At 40.8% G+C, this 18,662-nt stretch overlaps 1 protein-coding gene across 4 annotated transcripts in view; it reads right to left on the reverse strand.

Moving 5' to 3' along the window:
• MAST4 (microtubule associated serine/threonine kinase family member 4) overlaps positions 1–18,662 on the reverse strand; it is a 414,690-nt gene that overhangs the window by 77,085 nt on the left and 318,943 nt on the right. For all 4 annotated transcript variants that reach the window (XM_067569128.1, XM_067569127.1, XM_067569130.1 and 1 more), the window contains one exon: positions 12,254–12,342. In XM_067569128.1, coding sequence (XP_067425229.1) covers positions 12,254–12,342 — 89 coding nt within the window. The remainder of the gene's footprint in view (positions 1–12,253; positions 12,343–18,662) is intronic.

Below are 18,662 nucleotides of genomic sequence, written 5' to 3' on the forward strand. Positions count from 1 at the left end.
CTTAAGTAATGTGCAGAAGTGACTGTGCATTGTGAACAGGACATCTCCTTTGGGGACTTGTTACTTTCTCATAATAGACCATGCAACCTGCCACTGATCAGAGAGAAAACTTGATGGCAGCTGTTGAGGGGAAGTTCACCAGTGCTCCAGCCTGCCTCAGCCACTCAGCATGTGTAATTAGATCACGTGGATTGTCTAAAGGGGAAATGTAAAGGTGACACTTGGAAAATAAAGTTCTTTTTAAAGCAGCATTGCCCAACAGGATAGATAAAAAAAAACTCCCCTAAATTAAAACATAGATTCTGATCATGCACATTTAAAAAATAAATAGAAGGGCAATTTATTTACTGTATTACTGGACATTAAATGAAATCTGCAACTATAATTAGGAGTAAGGGGAACAAAACTTCTATGTAAAGTAAACATTTAAAGTAAACGTTTAAAGAGGATGATTTACTATCCATGTTCAAAAAGAAAAGCATAATCCAACAGAGGAGCTGTATTAATGACTTCGTGTGCTAGATTTCTACTGAATTTTTTCAATTAACTTTACATTGCATATTTTATAGTGATGTCCTCAACAGATGTCATTAATTTTATGACAGACAGTATAATAATCAAGACATTTAGATGGTAAAGAGTAAGAAATCCATTCTTTTTCAGGAGCAGAATCAGGATGCATTTTCAGCTGAACTGAAATCACATCTTTGCATCTGTTCCTCCTTGGGCCCCAGGAGACAAAGATTCCGCTTTAGTTGGCCAGAACCCCTGACTCTTTTTGTCCATTTATCTATCACAGTTGAATTAAGTTTTCAACTTTCTCCCCTCCCCAAACACCCTAGCTTCTTCATTGCTCTTCATATATCTCTGGGGGCCTTAATAATTTCAAGGTGGCAGAGATTTTTGGTTCCCTGAGGGGAAAAACATCTAAAACCAGACACTGTGGCGTAGATTTTGATCTTTGTTTGGGGGCTAGCACAATTTATTCCTGTCCTCCATGAACTGCAAATGCCAAATTACTCGAAGCAACAGTTCATTTAATTTAACAGCTCCTAACTGGATTCCCTTTGCTACTAGGATAGCTTATTAAATAAAGATAAGCCCTTTTTTTTTTTTTTTTTTTTTTTTAAAAGACATGTTGTGCAGATAAAACATGGCCACACATTCTAGATACCACACCAAAAAGAGGGAGCTGTGTGTCTAGGAATACACAGTGGGCTTAGATGAATGAGAAGACAAAGAACCTGCCTTAGCATTTTACAGAGAGCAGAAATAGGTCATTTGAAAAATAAATGTTGTGGATGGTAAACGCCTTCTGATAGTAAAGGGTTTGAAATATCAGCATATGAAGTAATTTTATAAATTTAGACTACTGTTTCCACTGATAACTATTTAAACACCACATATTTATATCTGTTTACATTACATATCTCAGCAGCATACTTAATTGCCCATCAATCATTTATTCAGACGGTATTCTTAATTTTTTCATGAAAAATAGTACATTTCTTCCATCATAGCTTATTTTTAAAATTATTATTATTGTTGCTTTGAGGAGATGCAGAACCTCTAATTACCTCTCCAGCATCACCAGAAGCAGCATAGAACTACCAGCTCATTACAGATAAGAAAAGATTCAATAAATCCTCTTCAAAACAGGAGGAGGGGCAAACTTGACTAGTATCAATAAATTTCTAGATTAATTTCCCTGGAAAATAAATCTTTAGATTTCCCACGCAGTAACACATTACAAATAATTCCTGAATATCAGTTACATCAGTTACATCATGGGGTTTTATCTAGATGGCTGAGTAACAAAATAATGCAAACAGTCAAGACTGCAAATAGGGAAGGAAAAAACCCAGAGTGACTGGGGTGACTGCTACTGCTGCTGTGGATTTAAGGTGTGTATTCAAGAAAAGCAAGACAGATTAGAACTGGAGTCCTATACGTGACCTTCATCCCTCACAGCATTCATCCACCCATCTGCATGTCAATACCTGAGAGACTTTCCAATGAAAACCAGTGCCAGTTAATTCTCTGCCCATATGTGCAGTGCTTGCTTATTATTCAAATCCTGCTGTTCCCAGGGATTTGTTGGCTCTTGTATGTTTTAGTCCTCGGTTATTTTATATACTGCTGAGATTACTGGTGATGTTTCTGACCTGATAAAGTAAACCTGACTGGTGGTCAGGCATTATGTAGGTAATTAACGTTATCATCCCCAGGGAGAGGAAACAGAGTGAACAGGTAATCAACATACCCAAACAATACTTTACCTAATGGCAATGCACTCAGGCTGCCTCATTTTGCAGGCAGTTATGGTTAAGAAAGCTATATCCAGATTAATTAAATTGTTTGATTGTTTTGTAATTAGCTTCAAGAAGTCCTGTCTTCACCACAGAGGAAAGAACTGCAAATCTTTCAGAAAGGCATATGTTGCACTCACTATAGATTATTAATGCATTTTTAATAGCTGTCTACTTGCAAAATAAAGAGTTTCTGATGCAATGACTTTCTATGAGCACCGAGGGAATCAGAGATTAATGATAATTGCTATTATAAACTCCTGGTGGATCAGAACATTAGCCCCACTTTGAAGCCTTAAATGATTCTCAGCATTTTAACACCACAGCAGTATAACATAACAATAGGTCTCATATGCTTTTGTATCGTCTTTACAGCCTAGCTATTCATTCATGAAATACCGTCATAAAGCAGACAAGATTCAAGAAGCCATATAAGGTTTTAGGTCTGGCTTTTGTAATGTAACCAACTATCCTAATCAGCGGAACACACAATGGGGCAAAAGAATCATTTTCAGAGAGTTCTCCAGGTTCTTCCCACTGAGGTCTGAGCAGGGGTGAAGAGCTCAAATTATTTCAAAAACTGGATTAAACTACCCATGATTCCTGCACATGACTGTCCCTATTTAGGGTACGGAAAAGGTATGCAAACTCTTAAGATCTCAATGTCTGCTAGGGGAGGCCTGCTCTACGCAGAACAGGGAAATACTAAACATTCTACTAAATGGGTTTGTTATGGTTGGCAGCTGGTTTGCTGTTTGGATATTCCTTGCTGTCAGTCTAGATGTCATTGAAATCTCTTGGCAGGTTTAGCAGTGTTTGCTTGATGCCATTAGAGATTAACATTGGACAGATATGGGTCTACAAAAGTATGGGAAAGGTAGGAACCCAGGGACAAAAATTCTGTATCTACAAAGTAGATTTATTATTAGTCTTATTATTTTCTCTAAATTGGAATTAGGTTTCAAGATTACTGATATATAGAGACAGGTGAAGCCTTCATTAACAGGAAATGCAGAGTTCATGGCATACAATGTACAAATATCATTAGAGGCAGCAGCAACCTAAGAAAAAGAAAATAAATACAGTATAGTTAAGCATCGGATGCCATCTCTGTTGCAAAACAGAGGGTGTGGACATAATAGGAGAGGGAGAACGTTGGAAAATTTTGACCAGCTTAACTAACTTTTTTTTTTTTTTTTTTTTTTTTAAAAAGAAGTGGTTACAATTTTAAATGGATTTAGATAATGTTAGGACACTTGAATCAGAGTGCAATTTATCATTTAAAACATTCCCCCCATTTCCCCACATAAATTATTCCCTAAGACATTGCAAGCCTACTTTGAAAAATGATTGCATGGCAGGATCCACTCCTTCCTAGAGCAAAATGAGTAAAAAGTCTCTTCCAGTTACAGTAAAGGAATTGCCATTACTGTATGCAAATGGCAACAGTTAAAATTAATAAAGAAAATAAATTGCATTGCTTTATTTCTGTATATGTCATTCTTTTAAAACAACAGATTCAGAACTCTGTCTTATTATTTGTGACTTCAACTGGAAATTAACTCATTGCTCTTTCCATTAATTCACAAACCTGAACATTGTACAACTTACTTTACAACCCAGATATCAAAACTCTCTTTTGTTTGGCAAATATAGCACATTTAATGTACTTTACCATAAATCAGAAAAGAACCAAAGCCCACAATTTATAAAGTTGAGTGCCTGAGTTAGGCACCTAAGACCATATCTAGGCAACAAAATTGAAGTGACTTGATTTTCAGGGTTCCGGAACACTCACAGAAAGGAATGTTTAATTTAAAATCAAACCATTTTAAATGAGGTGCTTACTTTCACACCCAAATTTGCAAATTATGTCTGAAGTACCTTTTGTGGTGCAATATCCTTAATTTTAAATGTCTGTTTGCTCACAAATTCTCAGAATTCAGTTGGGTCCCCAGCCAATTTGAATTAGCAAAGTTCTACTATGATGTCTCATGTTCTGTTTAGAAATGTCACACACTAACTTTATGAAAGTGTCTAGAAATGACAACACCCTGTGTGTGATGATCTGGGGAACTGTCTATAAAAATTCTGAATTCTGGTTGATATGATATATTACTGTGAAAACTGGTATCATGAATGCTTCTCATCACCAACATATCTCAACAGCCTGAAAGTGTCTCTCTCAGATTGGGGACAATGGGAAAGTACCTAACTTTAAAAAACAGCACTATGACCATAATAGTTATGCAAAAGCAGGGTGAGGGAGGTAGGGGAGGGGAAGAGGAGAACAGTGGAAAGTTATCAAAAGACAGAAAAAAGAAAGCCAGATGCTAGAAGGGGGACACAAACTAGGGAGATGCACTGGAACAAGAAAAATTGGGCAGGAGGGAAGAGTCAGGAGAAAGACGGCAAGCAAGAAAGGAGACTCCATAAGGGAGCCACACCCAGTACACGTAAGCCTGGAAGTGATAGGTGGCCCTGCATTTCTGCTTGCCTACCTGAGGCCTGGTCGACATTAGAAAGCGTTGTCAACAAAAGTCAGCTTTTATCGACAAAACAGTCCTGGTATACACACTGCAACGACCTTTTGTCGACAAAACTGCCCCGTTTTGTTGACAAAATAGAACCACCTCGACGAGTTTTTTCGTCCAAAAGTGTCAGTGTAGACACTGCTGTATGTTTATGTCACAGTAAACAGCCACCAGAAATGTCCCACAATGCTAATCCTGATCTGGACATCCGTTTGCACTCTGCTGCTCTGTAGTCACACGCCCCTTCCCCTGTAAAGACGTGGGAAGTTTTGAAATTTGTATTATACTTCCTGCTTGGTCAGCGTGGACAGCTTGCATCTCATCTTCTCAGCTGACCATTGCGGCTCCTAGCAGCAAATGCTCTCCTGCTTGGAGCACAACAGAGCTGCTGGACCTGATCCGTATTTGGGGAGAGACGGCTGTGCAGTCACAGCTCCACTCTAGACAAAGGAACTTTGATACCTACAGCCAGATTTCTCGTACCATGATGGAGAAGGGCTATGAGGGGGACACGCTGCAGTGCGGAGCGAAAATCAAGGAGCTGCAGCAGAGCTATCAGAAGGCCAGGGAGACAAACCGTCACTCTGGTGTGAAGCCAATGAGCCGCCGCTTCTACAAAGAGCTGGAAGCCATCCACAGCGGCAACCCCACATCCACCCCCAAGACGCCCATAGACACCTCTGCGGCCTCGGGGCCATCCGACACCGAACTCAACCTCGACGAAGAGGTCATCAATGAGGAAGTGGAGCTAGAGGATGACCCAGAGCCGCAGACAAGTTCGGTTGGTGAGATTGGGAGTCAGGAGCTGTTCTCAACCCCGGAAGTTCCCCAGTGAATTCCAGCTCTCACGATAGGCTGTGAGAAAAAGGGTCTGCACCCTGACAGTGTGCTTAGGGACCCCAAGATTGGGGCAGTGGTTGGACTCTGTTCAGGCCCTAGAGGCTTGAAACACCCAGGGACCCAGTGGCTGGATCTTTTACAGCAGTCCTAGTGGGTGTCTATGAGGGGGGCCTTGACTAGGATCTGAGACACCTTGATACTAGCACTGAGTGCTAGTGCCATGAGAGGGTGTACCACAATACCACCAGTCAGCACTTGTGACATGCGACCTGACTATTATCAGAGAAAGTTTAAATGAAAAGGTACAGAAATCTCTCTGTGCTGCTAGCTAGATAAGATACTAGAATCACAGAGAGAAGTAAAATGTAGAAATCAACTTTCTTCTTTATTCCTGACATTCACCAATCTTTATGCAGCATCATGCTGATATGTGACATCCATTCTGAGTAATAAGAAAGGGTCAATGAAAAGCGAAAACATTCTCAAGAATCGATTACGAGACACCTCAGAAGATTTCATATCAATGCTGCAGCATTTTGTGGAATTGGACGCAAATTCCAAGGTAACTGTTCTACGCAATTTGACTGCAAGTGGAACATCTCCTTAACTGTCCTACAATACTAAAACTGACCTGCTTACAGTTTGCGTACCCTCAAATTCTGTGTGTGATTGTGATGGAGTGGACGTACCCTGCACTGGCCATGAAAGGGTTAACCACACACTATGGGCAGCAGAAGTCCGGCCCCCAAGATCATGCAGAGCATGCTCCAACTGCTGCCTTAGTATAAAAGGGAGCAGCCCAACCCTAGGCTGATCACCAAGGAGGAGGATGCACAGTGGAGGCTTCAGCACTCACCCAACACAGCCAGAGACCCAGCATATCCAGACCCACGAACAGAGTCAGAGTCTCGGGGGACTGTGTGTGCTGAGGAGCCTGGAAGCCCTGACAACCTGTGGACCACCATGCCAAGAGACAGGGTAGGAAGCAACCTGGGGGGGGGGGGAACAACAGATGTGACTCCTGTGTTGCAGGCGGATTCCTCACTGACTCATTGGTAAACAATCTTGCCAATGCTGTCCCAATGGAGTAGTGGAAGGACCAGGTCCCCCCTACCCTGGCCATCACCCCCTGATGGTGGCCCCCTTGACTCTGGCCATTGGAGTGCACAGCCCTGACCCCACCTCACCAGAGCAGCCATATTGTCTCTGGTCATTGGACTATACAGCCCTGAGCCCAAGGACAGTTAGGTGAGCTCTAACCGCGGGACCACCACACTCCCCAATCTGCCCCACAGTGGAACGGGGTGGATGTACCCCGCGACAGTGATATCTAACCTAGTGCCTTGTCGATCATTCCTTTGAAAGTCTTAGGCCGCACGTTAACTTGCAGTATACTGTACAAGAGCACTAAATTCTCCAACAATATATCTAAAAATTTCAGTGCTCACAGGATGTCAGTCACTGAAATCTTTTCCCTCCTCAATAATAGAGTCAAGGAGATGAGAAAGCTGTGTTAGTACTTGAAGCTTATCAAAGTGTTCACATTTAAAACCATGTTTACTGGATTTTTTTCATAACATCCACTACATGTAATCTAAATAGGTCCACAAAGAAAGCAAAATGTCTGCATATGCCAGGCATAAGAAATCTAAAGCCCACAATAGGAGAGGCTATTCTTCAGTTAATAGTAATTGAGGTGAATCATACCTACTAATGGCCACAATATAATTAAGTTCAGGAAAGGGAATTTCACACATTTATACACAGCAAATTACCTTAATTTTTATTTGTACAAGGAAATAAGACTACACATCAAAATCCTCCGTCATTAACAATGTGGTAACTCAAGTCACTCAGAACGACAGAGAGTTCTAAATGACAGTACCGCACCTTTAAGCGGGAAGGAATTTGGCTGGCTGGCAGAATGAAGGTAACAGTGCTTTATGGCTGGAGGGGAGCGGTAGGTGGTCATACTGCTACAAAAGGGGACAAGGGGCGACACTGACACTCCCTTGAAACTGGATGAGAGAGAGGATTTAAAAGGGGTAGCCCTGTGCAATGAAGCCCTCTTTTACATGGAGCAGGCTAAGGCAGCACCCACCTTCCCTCCCCTTTAGGTGATGAAATACCAGGTTTGGTCAGGACCTGCTGTGGGCATTGCACTAGCCACCCCTTGTAAAGGGAGGATGAGAAGGAATTTTTCCCTCCCCACCAAATTGGCCTAGGTGGAGAAGGTTTTTTTCACCATCCCCAGAGCAGATTCAGGTTGAGGTGAGGCATGAAGGGAGTCAGACTATATGTTGCAACTCATTATGTAAGTGTGGGGTGGATGTCCAGTGCAGGGACTCTGTAGGGAAGGGATGCACTACCAGATAAAGGGCTTGGTAAAGGACTTAAAAAGGAGGTTTTGGTTAGAAGAACAGAATGCGAGGTGCTAGGGGGAGGAATTGGGGTCTTCTATGAATCATACAGCAATCCCCCTTTTCTGGGAGACCTGGATGGAAAAAGAGAGGGGGTTGGCAGAAGAGCTGTTGCTGTTGAATGAACATGGGGTTATACCTGCACTATCTACTTGATCTGCTGGGTAATCCCAGATAGCTAATAATAAAGTTGCAGCCTGATTAAAACCATAACAAATGTCTTTGTCCTTCTTTTGGTATAGCCAGACAATTAAATTTTCATTAACAATCTGAGAAAATACAAGATTAGAGCTATTGAAAAACAGATATATTGTCCTGTGAAAATTTTCATGTTTTAAAAATAATTCCCAGTCTCCATCAGGACAAAACAGAGACCCTTTGAAATATTTTGTGAAAAAAACAGAACAGCCATTAGCCCAGCTCACCTAGGTCTCCCTAGAACATCACGAGTGCCCTAACCACGAGGGTACTGAGTCAGTCTCTCTCTCTCTCTAGCCCAGTGAATATTTATATACACAAAGTGACACAGGAGAGACAGAGAGCTCAAGAAGAGTGAATAGCTTGGAAGTTAAGGAACTCACCCGGGATGAGGGAAACCAAGATTCAGAGAACAGAATTGAACTTGTGTTTCCCACACTGCGGGTGAGTGCCCAAACCACTGGTCTATTGCCTATTCAGAGGTGAGAGGTGTCTTTTTCTTCTCTTTCAATTCTATCCTGGAACTTCAATACTTTCTCGGCAAAAGTTTCTGCTTTGATGAATTGGCATTTTCTGATGAAAAAAAAATTTATTTAAAAATTCCCAACCAGATGAATTAATGTACCAGGGAGTGACACTACAGTTATACACATGTGCAAAGGTGTGTGTAAACACACTTCAATTAATGGAGAAAAACAAACAAACAAAAAGATTATACATTCATGCAACCTCATGTGATTAATGAATTGGCACCAGTGGCTGTAGATGAGTCAAGTGCTTGATGTTGCTAAATACATGAAGGCTCTATGCATTGGTTTGGATCAGACTTCACGCTCTAATAGACATGAGTGAATAATCTGAATGAGGGATCAATGTGTTTAGCTCCCTTTTAATAAAGGCAGGTCAGTTAAAGTACATAAAACTAGATCTATATAACGCCATGACAGATTTTAATCAGAGATACAAGCATTAAAGTTTAGCATGAGATGCAGGAACAGTTATACAAAAGGCTGTGTATACACAAAAGGATCAAGCTACAATTGCTCTGGAAACAAACAAAACAAAACAATAAAATCACTGAGTTCCCTGACCTGGATGAGATTCTAATTGCTCACTTTGCCGGTTTAGCTGATCAGTAGAGGAGCTGGCTATGCTGCAGGCATTTAGCTGGAAAAGAGCTTTTAGTGACAATAGCACTAGATGCTGCCCCGGCTGCTGTACAACCCCTGCCTCCTACAATTCTGAATTTGCCTGTGGTTCCTGCAGAAATCAAAGGCTCTATTGTCAAAGGTGTCATGGATCCCAAGGTCATCCCTGGAAGGCTATACAGGAGCCTGAATGACCCAAGATCTTTATAAAAGGCTGAATGACCAGCTTTCAATCTTAGCAATGAGATTACATCGCTTTCTATTGGTTTTTTATTTTCAGAAAAAAAGAAGTGGAAACATCTTTTAAACAACGAAAACAGAGACTGTCTGTTACACATGCAGGTGCCCCATACAGACATGCCTGTCAGGTGCAGGGGGAGCGGGCTCTGGCTGCAAACCTTGCAAGCCCCACAGTCTGGTTTATCCCTACCTCAGTTACCTCTGCACAGCTCCCCAGCATCCTCCCAAAAGACAACACCCATTCATTACAAATTGGTGGGTATGAAGGAGAAGTTATGTATCTGCTGCACACCTCGACTTTGCTCTTTGTTTCCTTTAAGTCCCAGCTACACCCACTTAAGCCTCATCTCTAACTCAAGCTTAGAACTGCTTAATGCTCCGATAAGATACCACTGCAGTACCCGGGGCTGCTGGTGGCTCCCATTACTTAACAATAAATCTGGCTGATCTTTGGCTGCTGCCATTCATGCCACTGCTTCATCAAGCAGCTTTGTGCTTCTTCACACAGTTCTCTTTCTTTCTCTACTTTGGTAGGACAATTAGGCGGCTAATTAAAACAACTTCTTCACAGTTCTCCCAAGCACTCCAGATTTTCCCATCCTATTTGCATATATGAAGGGCGGGTAGCAGTCTCCTCTGACAGACATCTAGCAGTGGCTCCACAGCAAAATGGTGAAGCAAAAAAAAAAAAAAGGCAGGAAAACCCAACTGAAAAAAAAAAAAAAAAAGGGGGGGGGGGAGACTATGTAGTAAAAACAAATTTTCAGGAGCTGCTGAAACATTTGCTCCCGTCTTCCAACTGCATCACAGAAAGATGACCTTCCAAACAATCAAGAAGAATGGAAGAAAACAGTAAAGATAGAGAGTCTCATCTTCAGATAGTTTTAGAAGGTATTTACTCACTACAGGAGTGCGGATTTAACACACACACACACACACACACACACACACACACACACACACACACACACACACACACAGATCAGGAGCAATCTTCAGATAAGCCGTGAATCCCATACAACCTAGAGTAGTGAGGACTTGTCTATACTGAGAATTTGCCCTGATTCTAGCCATTAGCAGCCAGTTAATGGTGTAGCTGTGCCAGTGTGAACTTCTAGTGTAGACATGCAAAGCCAGGATTTGCACTGACGCAACTTATTTCTGTCTGAAACCTGTGCAAATCACAGCTTTCCTGGTCTGCGATAGAAGCTTGAAATGGGGCAACTATATCAGTAGCTGGAATCATGGCAAATCCTTAGTATAAAAAAGGCCCAAAACTACACAACTGCAAAAATAGTCAGCAAACAGGTTAAGAGTGGGGTGAATATATTAGAACATGAGAGATTCCAGTGCATCACTTGGAACTGTAGCAATTATTGTGTCAAGCAATCTTGAATGGTAAGCTCTTGAATGGGTTGCATATATTGTTTAATGAAGGGGATGTCAAGTGGTTGAACCTCACATTTGACCTACTTAATAATTAATACTAGCACAGTAATACTACTGCTTTTCACCTTAAAAGCAACTTTGCAACAGCCATATGACATTAGTATTATTATTCCCATTATATAGACTGAGGAACTGAACAAGAGAGGTTAAGTGACTTGCCAAAAGCCACAGTCAGTCATTATCAGTCATGAATAAACATCAGAAGTTCGTGACTTCCAGGTTTTTGCTCAGGCCAACAGACTATGCCCTCTGCTATTTAAAATGGTTGCAGCCTGGTACGAAATGTGTCAGATTCTAAGCACTGATTTATTTGTGTAAAAAAAAAAAAAAAGCACCTACTCTAACTGCTGAGTTTTAAACCTCACCAGTCCCTGCAACTTGTAAACTGTCAACCAGCTCCCCACAGCCACACTTTAACAACCTTTGACAGTCTACCTGCTTATGGCTAATGCCACTTCCTACACTCACACCTTCTTATTGTAGCACTCCCAGAGATTTAATTGTGACCATTGTACAGTTGTAACACAATTTACATCTTTATTGTACTGCATTCTGCTGTACTGACCAGATTCATACGCAAAATAGATAACAATAAAGCTGCTCTTATTTACAGATTTACAGAATAAAATGAATGAATTGTCATAGTCACCAATTTACAGATGGGGAAACTGAGGCACAGAAAGTTGCAGTGACCCGCCCAATGTCAAACACCAAGTCAGCAATAGAACAGGGGACAGAACACAAGATATCCTGATTTACTATCCCATCTACTGTTGACACTACCTCTACCCTACGTTGCAAGCTATCATATGTTCATTTCACGCTGCACTGAGGTGGGGGAATGTGGAAAATCTACATCTGTCAACATGTAATTAGACAAAAATAATGTTATCCATGTAAGCTATTTCCAGGGTGCCTATCACCATAGTTTAGTAGCTCCAAATAGAGTAATTAGGGCTCTCATCATGATTATTTTCAAGCCTTAGTTATCACAAACAATGGAGAGAGAAAGTTACACTGCAGAAGTGTAGTGGACTAGATGATGTGTTTCTCCTAAAGAATTCAAGGCATTAATACAGTACAAGTAATGGCATACGTAACGTTAGGTGGTTTACCTGCGTGAGCTGAAAGAGGTGAATGAGGCCGAGGCAGAGCTGGAGACTGCCCATTGCCTATCAGGCTCTTTCGGTTACTTGTCCGACAGCTGTAGAGGAAAAAAAAATAGTAACTTAAAACCAAAAAACAGTACAAACTCTAAACAAGCATACTTAGTTATTACTTGTAGAGCCCACTCCTGCACTCATTCAGCACCCCATTCACAACCAAAACCATATGTTTCAATATGAGTTTTGGGTATGCAAGGAATCTAGATCAGGCACATACTGGAGAATGACAAGAAGAGTCATTTCCCATATAACTGCAGAAGATAATATATTACTGATAATTATCCAGCTTGCAATACATGTGCCATTCAGTTAGCACAAAGACCTACATACCAATTCACAGTACTTTAGTCAATGTTCTGTCACTAGTGTAGTCTAGGATTAAAATTCTACGTTGCAGCTTGTTTTCTACATGTAATACCTTGTGTCACACTGCTTTTTATTATACATATACCACATATATATACACATCAGAATTGTCAGTCAACGATTAAAAATATTTGTGTTTACATGAACTTTCTAACTCCAAATCACATGCAATGAAGAACAATGACTTGTCAATCTTATGATGATAGACTAATTAAAAATCTAATTATTGAGACAAATTTCACATCTGTGCCTTTTGTCAATAGAACAGACGATGCCAACAAAGATAAATGCATTCCTTCACTCACACATTTTTCATCTCAAGTACTGCAAATCCACTGATACCCCATCACTGATGATTATAAGAGATAAATATTAAATTCCTACATCTATTAAAGTAAGGGAGAAGATGGGACCTTCTCCTTAATTGCATCTTGGTATTTGTAAAAAATTATTTTTTACTACCTTGTAACCATAACCAAACATGGGCACTACTTAACTTTATATAACTAAGCAGTGCCATGAAGCCAATGACTATTCGTGCATAAAGTTAAGCAATTGCATAGGCATTTGCAGGAGTGGGGGAGTGGTAATAAATTTTACTTGCAACACCTTTAAAGGGACACAGAGATCAATTCAGGCCAAATTTTTAGGCTAACATGATCAGAAATATTTCCAGGATTGTAAATTCCAATAAAAGCAGGGTTTTTAATAAAATATTTCCTTGCATTGTTTCCAGCTTAAACATTACATCATAGTTTCTCAACCTGTGGTACGCGTACCCCTGGGGGTACGCAAGACACAGGCAGAGGGTACCCGGGGAAAAACAGAGTGAAGGAGAGGTGAGCGGCAGCTGCCAACTTCTGGGGAAGGAGGGTGGCAGCCCCCCGCTTCCCGCCAAGTCACAGCTCCCAGTTGGGAGGCAGGTAGCAGCCGCTAGCTTCGGGGAAAGGCGGGCAGCAGCCCCCTGCTTCCCACCGGATCCCAGCTCCCAGGTGGGAGCATGGCATCAGCCTCCTGCATCTCATGAGCTGAGCTCACAGCTGGGTGGTAACCACCCACGCCCCGGCTCAGAGCCAAGGGACAGCCTCCAGCACCCCGGCTTGAAGACAGGCAGCAGCCGCCTGCCCACGTCCCTGGGTCCAAGTCAGCATGGAAGCCTCCTCTACCCCAGCTCGGATTGGATGGCAGTCGCCCACTTCGCAGGCTGGCAGCCAGGCAGTAGCCACCTGCAACTTGCCCAGGTGGCAGCCCCCCTCCCTGGCTCAAAGCCCACTGCCCAGAAAACATGTCAATTTCACTGCTCTAGTTGAACAGTGAAATTGACAACTATGACAGCCCCAGATTTTACCAGTTACCCTCTTTTCCTGTCTCTCTCTTACCCCTTTCTCCACTCAAATCTATGGCAAAAAAATTGGCACAGCGCTTTATATTCCCCAGCACTGGCATGCCGCTCAAAGCCTCCTAGCTTTGGCTAACATCACCTCTAGCCCAGGTACATACTTGAGTTGTGCACCTCTGGTGTAAAGGTGGTAACCCCACCCACACTAGATCTGACATCTGTCATATCACGGCCTTATATACTCAGTCCTTCTTCCAACATATGGCTCACATTAGTCTGTAAATATAAAATCCTGTGGAAAATTGAGTGTTGGGGTCCTTATTAAAATTTTCAGAAGTTGGGGGTACTTGCTACTTAAAAGGTTAAGAAACACTGAATTACATCATTATGCTTCTATGACTGCCAGAAAGGAAACTGACTAGTTTCCTCATTGTGCAAGCCAACTATAAAATAGAAAAAGATGAGCAAACAGCATAAATGGTTAGCAGTAAATTAGATTTTTTTTTAAATCCAAAGCATTACTAAAAAACAAAATCAAGGAAACGGATTTTAAAACATTGCTTTTGAACCAGACAGCATATGCTGAATTACTCTTATTTAGTTCTGATTAATGATATGCAGCGGGGCAGCAGAAGAGCCCATCACAAAGACCAGTTGGTGTCTACAGACCATATAATAAAGTGAGACTGCCACAACTCAACTGGTTCATAACAAAGAAAATATCAGACTGATTTTAATGCATTACACGTTTGTTTAACACATCCCAGAACCACGTAACAGTATAAATGAAACAGGGCAAACTGACTTGAAAAATTCTAAATTTAAATGCATAGGGAAACTAAAAACACTGCATATCTGCTCTTTTTGAGTTTGTGGAGTCTGCAAAAATGCAACCTGCTAAATATTTTATCATCCCCAATTAAAAATTAGGTACAGTCCCCCTATTCCCATCTATTATCTGGATGTCAGTGAAAATTTCAATACAGCTTTTTCGTGGTATATTTTTGAGTTGTAAAGATTGATGGTTTGGGTTCTGTCACATGGTATTTCTTCCCTGATTAAACCTACCATATATACTCCATAGGATTAGAGCCCTTTGGGCTTATTCTGTAAAACTGTGGGAGAGAAGAAACAACATCTAGCTCCAACGGGGGCCAAATGATGGTAGCAGAGCAACGGAGCTCTCTTCCCAGTCCTCAAAGATGACATCAAGGTGAGTGGGGCAGGAGGACAAATTGCCACAGGCCTTTTTGTGAGTAGGTGGACTTGTGTGGGGATACAGGGCTACAGAAGCCTGCACAGGTTTGGGTAATTGAGATAAGCAATCACATTTTCCCCAAATTCTTAGTTATATATATATTTTTCTACTGTTGGAGCTGGTTTACTAAATGCTTCTCTATGCTGTTTTTGTAAAGCTCTGGCTGTGTAGCTAAACTACTCTATATGTTTTGCTCTTATAAAATTGCTGTTTGTTTTTGTAAGTATTGTAGAGTTATTATATGGTAATATCGACGAATACTTTACATTTTTTACATTATTACCCTTGTAGTTTTAAACGCAGGGCAAGAATTATTTAAAGGGGAAAGGAGATTAACTAACTGAAATAAACAGGGAAAACTCTGAAAATGCAAAATATTTATATATGAACTGTATTTTTAAGAATTTGTTAAGGGCACTCAATGCTTAAGACAGGTGCTTTTTATGTAGTCAATATTTGCTTTATTTAAAGTAGTCCATATAAAATACTCCATATTTCTACAGATTACAAATCCAAAATCATCTTGCCTCATTCCATCTCTAAATTTTATATAGCTGTGGCATCCTGTGGCAATCCCCAGCTATTTTCTGCTGCTTCTTTTTAATATTTGATTAACAGTTCATTTATTCATCTTCAATCCTGCAACTGTGTAGAGTGTATTTTCTCTGCATGCTTCAGCTGCACATTAAAAACAGTGAAAAGGAGCCCTGACAGGGAGGTAGGCTTTGAGGACCATCCATTGCTGACGCTGCTGTCTTTGTACCATAGGTACAACTTTTTGGCATTTGCACTGAAACTCTTCTTTTTGATGAGGCACCAGCATGCTGGAGGGCTTTTGGGGTGTGACTGTATTACTGTTTCCTATACTCCACTAACATACTTCCTATATTCTGTACAATTAATATAAAATCAATATGCGAAGTAAAGTATCCCAAACCTCTTACGTTTCCCCTCCATCATCATGTACATCTAAAGCATCCTCTCCACACAATGTGCTTCTAAATACCTATATGATTTTCTCACTCTGTTGCTGCCAACAAAAGGAAAATATCAAAGATAAGCGGCTAATCAAAATTTGGTGAGCATGAAATGTGGCATGAAAGTGGCTTTTTGCTCTTGAATGATTTAATTTAAAAAAAAAACCCACACACTGTTTCAATGTTTCACAGGTATGAAGTTACCTGAAATTTCATCAAGAATGCCCTTCCTTTCACCAACTTTAGTTCTAATTATGTCCAAATACAGGACTCTGTGATTCAGTTATTTTATTGGAACTATGTATGTATAAGCAGCATTGCCAAAATTACTAGTTTAATAAATAGTGCTCAAATTTCAAATCTAAACAAATGCGGACTCGGTTGTATGCTATTTGAAATTCAGTACTCTGGTATATTCTCCAGACAAAAAGTTAGTGTGTCACACCTTTTCCACACACAAAGGTAGAATCATTACCAAAAACATTTTATTCAAATAGCCCCCGATCCCACCACTTTTTAAGGGTTCCCCCCCATTACTTTTTTAAAGTTAATATTGGAAAGTAGGATGGCATTATCATCACTGGGCAAAATTTATGCAATAAATAAAGCCTTATTTTCAAGAGATATTTGCAGTATATGTCATTGTGGTGTTAAGCAGAATTTATTTATTACCTTGCTGATTTAAAATGTTCTATTAAAAAGATTTAAATGAAGAGAGGTTGACATCTCCTTGTTTTAGCTGTCTTGGTAATAAGGTAAGATGTGAATCACTGCACGAAGGGCAACTCCTACTTAGACTGTGACCATAACTTTATTTTTAAATTCTGTTTCACAAAGACTTTGAATTAAGTCATCCATCCTACACATGTGCAACCCTAAGAAGTGTGACTCCTGCACCCCTTTAAGGGCTGCATAAAGGAGGACCTCTGAGGGTGGAAAATATAGAGGGAATTGTGCAAGGTGATCAAGGCTGTTAGAACAAAACAAAAAGTTTGAGAACTTGTGGTGGGGGTAGCAAAGGGTTGCCAACTATTCCAGCAATTTTGCTGCATTTGGCTCTGTAACACCAACTTTCAGCATGTAAAAAAAATCCCAGAGTCAGTTCAGGCAAACAAGCTCTGTGCGGGCATCAAGCCACCTTTTCATTGTATTGCCTTTCATACCACAGTTATTTTCCCCCCAACCAAATCTGAAAGGATAAACCTTAGCTGATCTGAGGCAGCACTGACAGGAGGAAGATTTGCCTTGAGCAGAAGAAAGTCTGAACAGCACAGGAAGAGTCTACAGAGACAGTAACTTCGGGCAGCATAGACCTAGATACACCACATGGAGAACTGTGCCCACAACATACAATTATATAGGCCCTGGATTTTATGTCCTGATAAGGAAGCCTATCACAAAGAAGAGACCTGCCTGTGGTGAATAACCCAGACAGCAGGTGTGACTCATGATTAAGAGATTACCTAGGGGGAAAAAAATCTGAAAAAAAAAATTGGGAAACTACTGTATGTCTTAAATGTTCCTCATTTAAATTAATATTAAAAAATAAAAGACTTGGGGCCACAAACAGAAGAAAGCCAAAGATACAATCCTTCTTTGGACTGTTTCTCATGTACTGGTATGAGGCCAACTGTGTGAAGCATGTACATAAGGAGTAGTTATGAACCCCTACAGATCTGGAAAGTGAGTAATTACAGATTCTGATAAAAACACCTTAAAACCATCCCCATCCTAAAATCTTGTTGTAATTTATCTTACATCAGATCATCAACATCCTGGATCACATTTGATTCCCATTCAGAATTGCCTAATTCTTCGTTAACTGGTTTCACCTTACTTCCATGTTCTCATAGCCACCTACTCCCCTGCCCACTCACTCTACTCCTCCTAGCTTGGCTTTCTCTAAACTTTACACTGTTGGGGAATTGCTTGTTCATTTGCACTATAGCCTAACAGGAAAAATATCCTAACTTCCTCCTCCTTCTGAGTCACTTAAGCTCCTTGAAACAAAGCTTCCAACTTTAGCACAGGATGTACTCTCCCGGTGAAAGGGTTTTGTGATATAATGGATGAAGGATGCTACATAGAAATGAATCACATGCAAATTAATCTCATAATAGATAGGTGCTATGTAACTACTAACTTATAAGATTCAGTTAAATAAACCCTACCTCTGTTGCTGCTCAAACAGCTGCCACTCTTGCTATACTAGACAAAACCTATTTGGGCAGTTGGTTAAAACAGGGTCAATAGAGCAGATGACAAAGCTGCTAGTGTGACTATTAAAGGAGAACAGTAGGGAGAAGTTGCCATCCACAACTGGCTGGAACACAAGGGTGGGAAAAAAAAGTTGGGGTAGAAGCAGAGGATTCAAGGAAAGGTAGACAGCATGTGTGCATACAACACAGAACAGACAAC

This window comes from Emydura macquarii, unplaced genomic scaffold (assembly GCF_026122565.2).
Source record: "Emydura macquarii macquarii isolate MOO-44397 ecotype Brisbane River unplaced genomic scaffold, CSIRO-AGI_Emac_v2 contig_2897, whole genome shotgun sequence".
NCBI lineage: Eukaryota > Metazoa > Chordata > Testudines > Chelidae > Emydura > Emydura macquarii.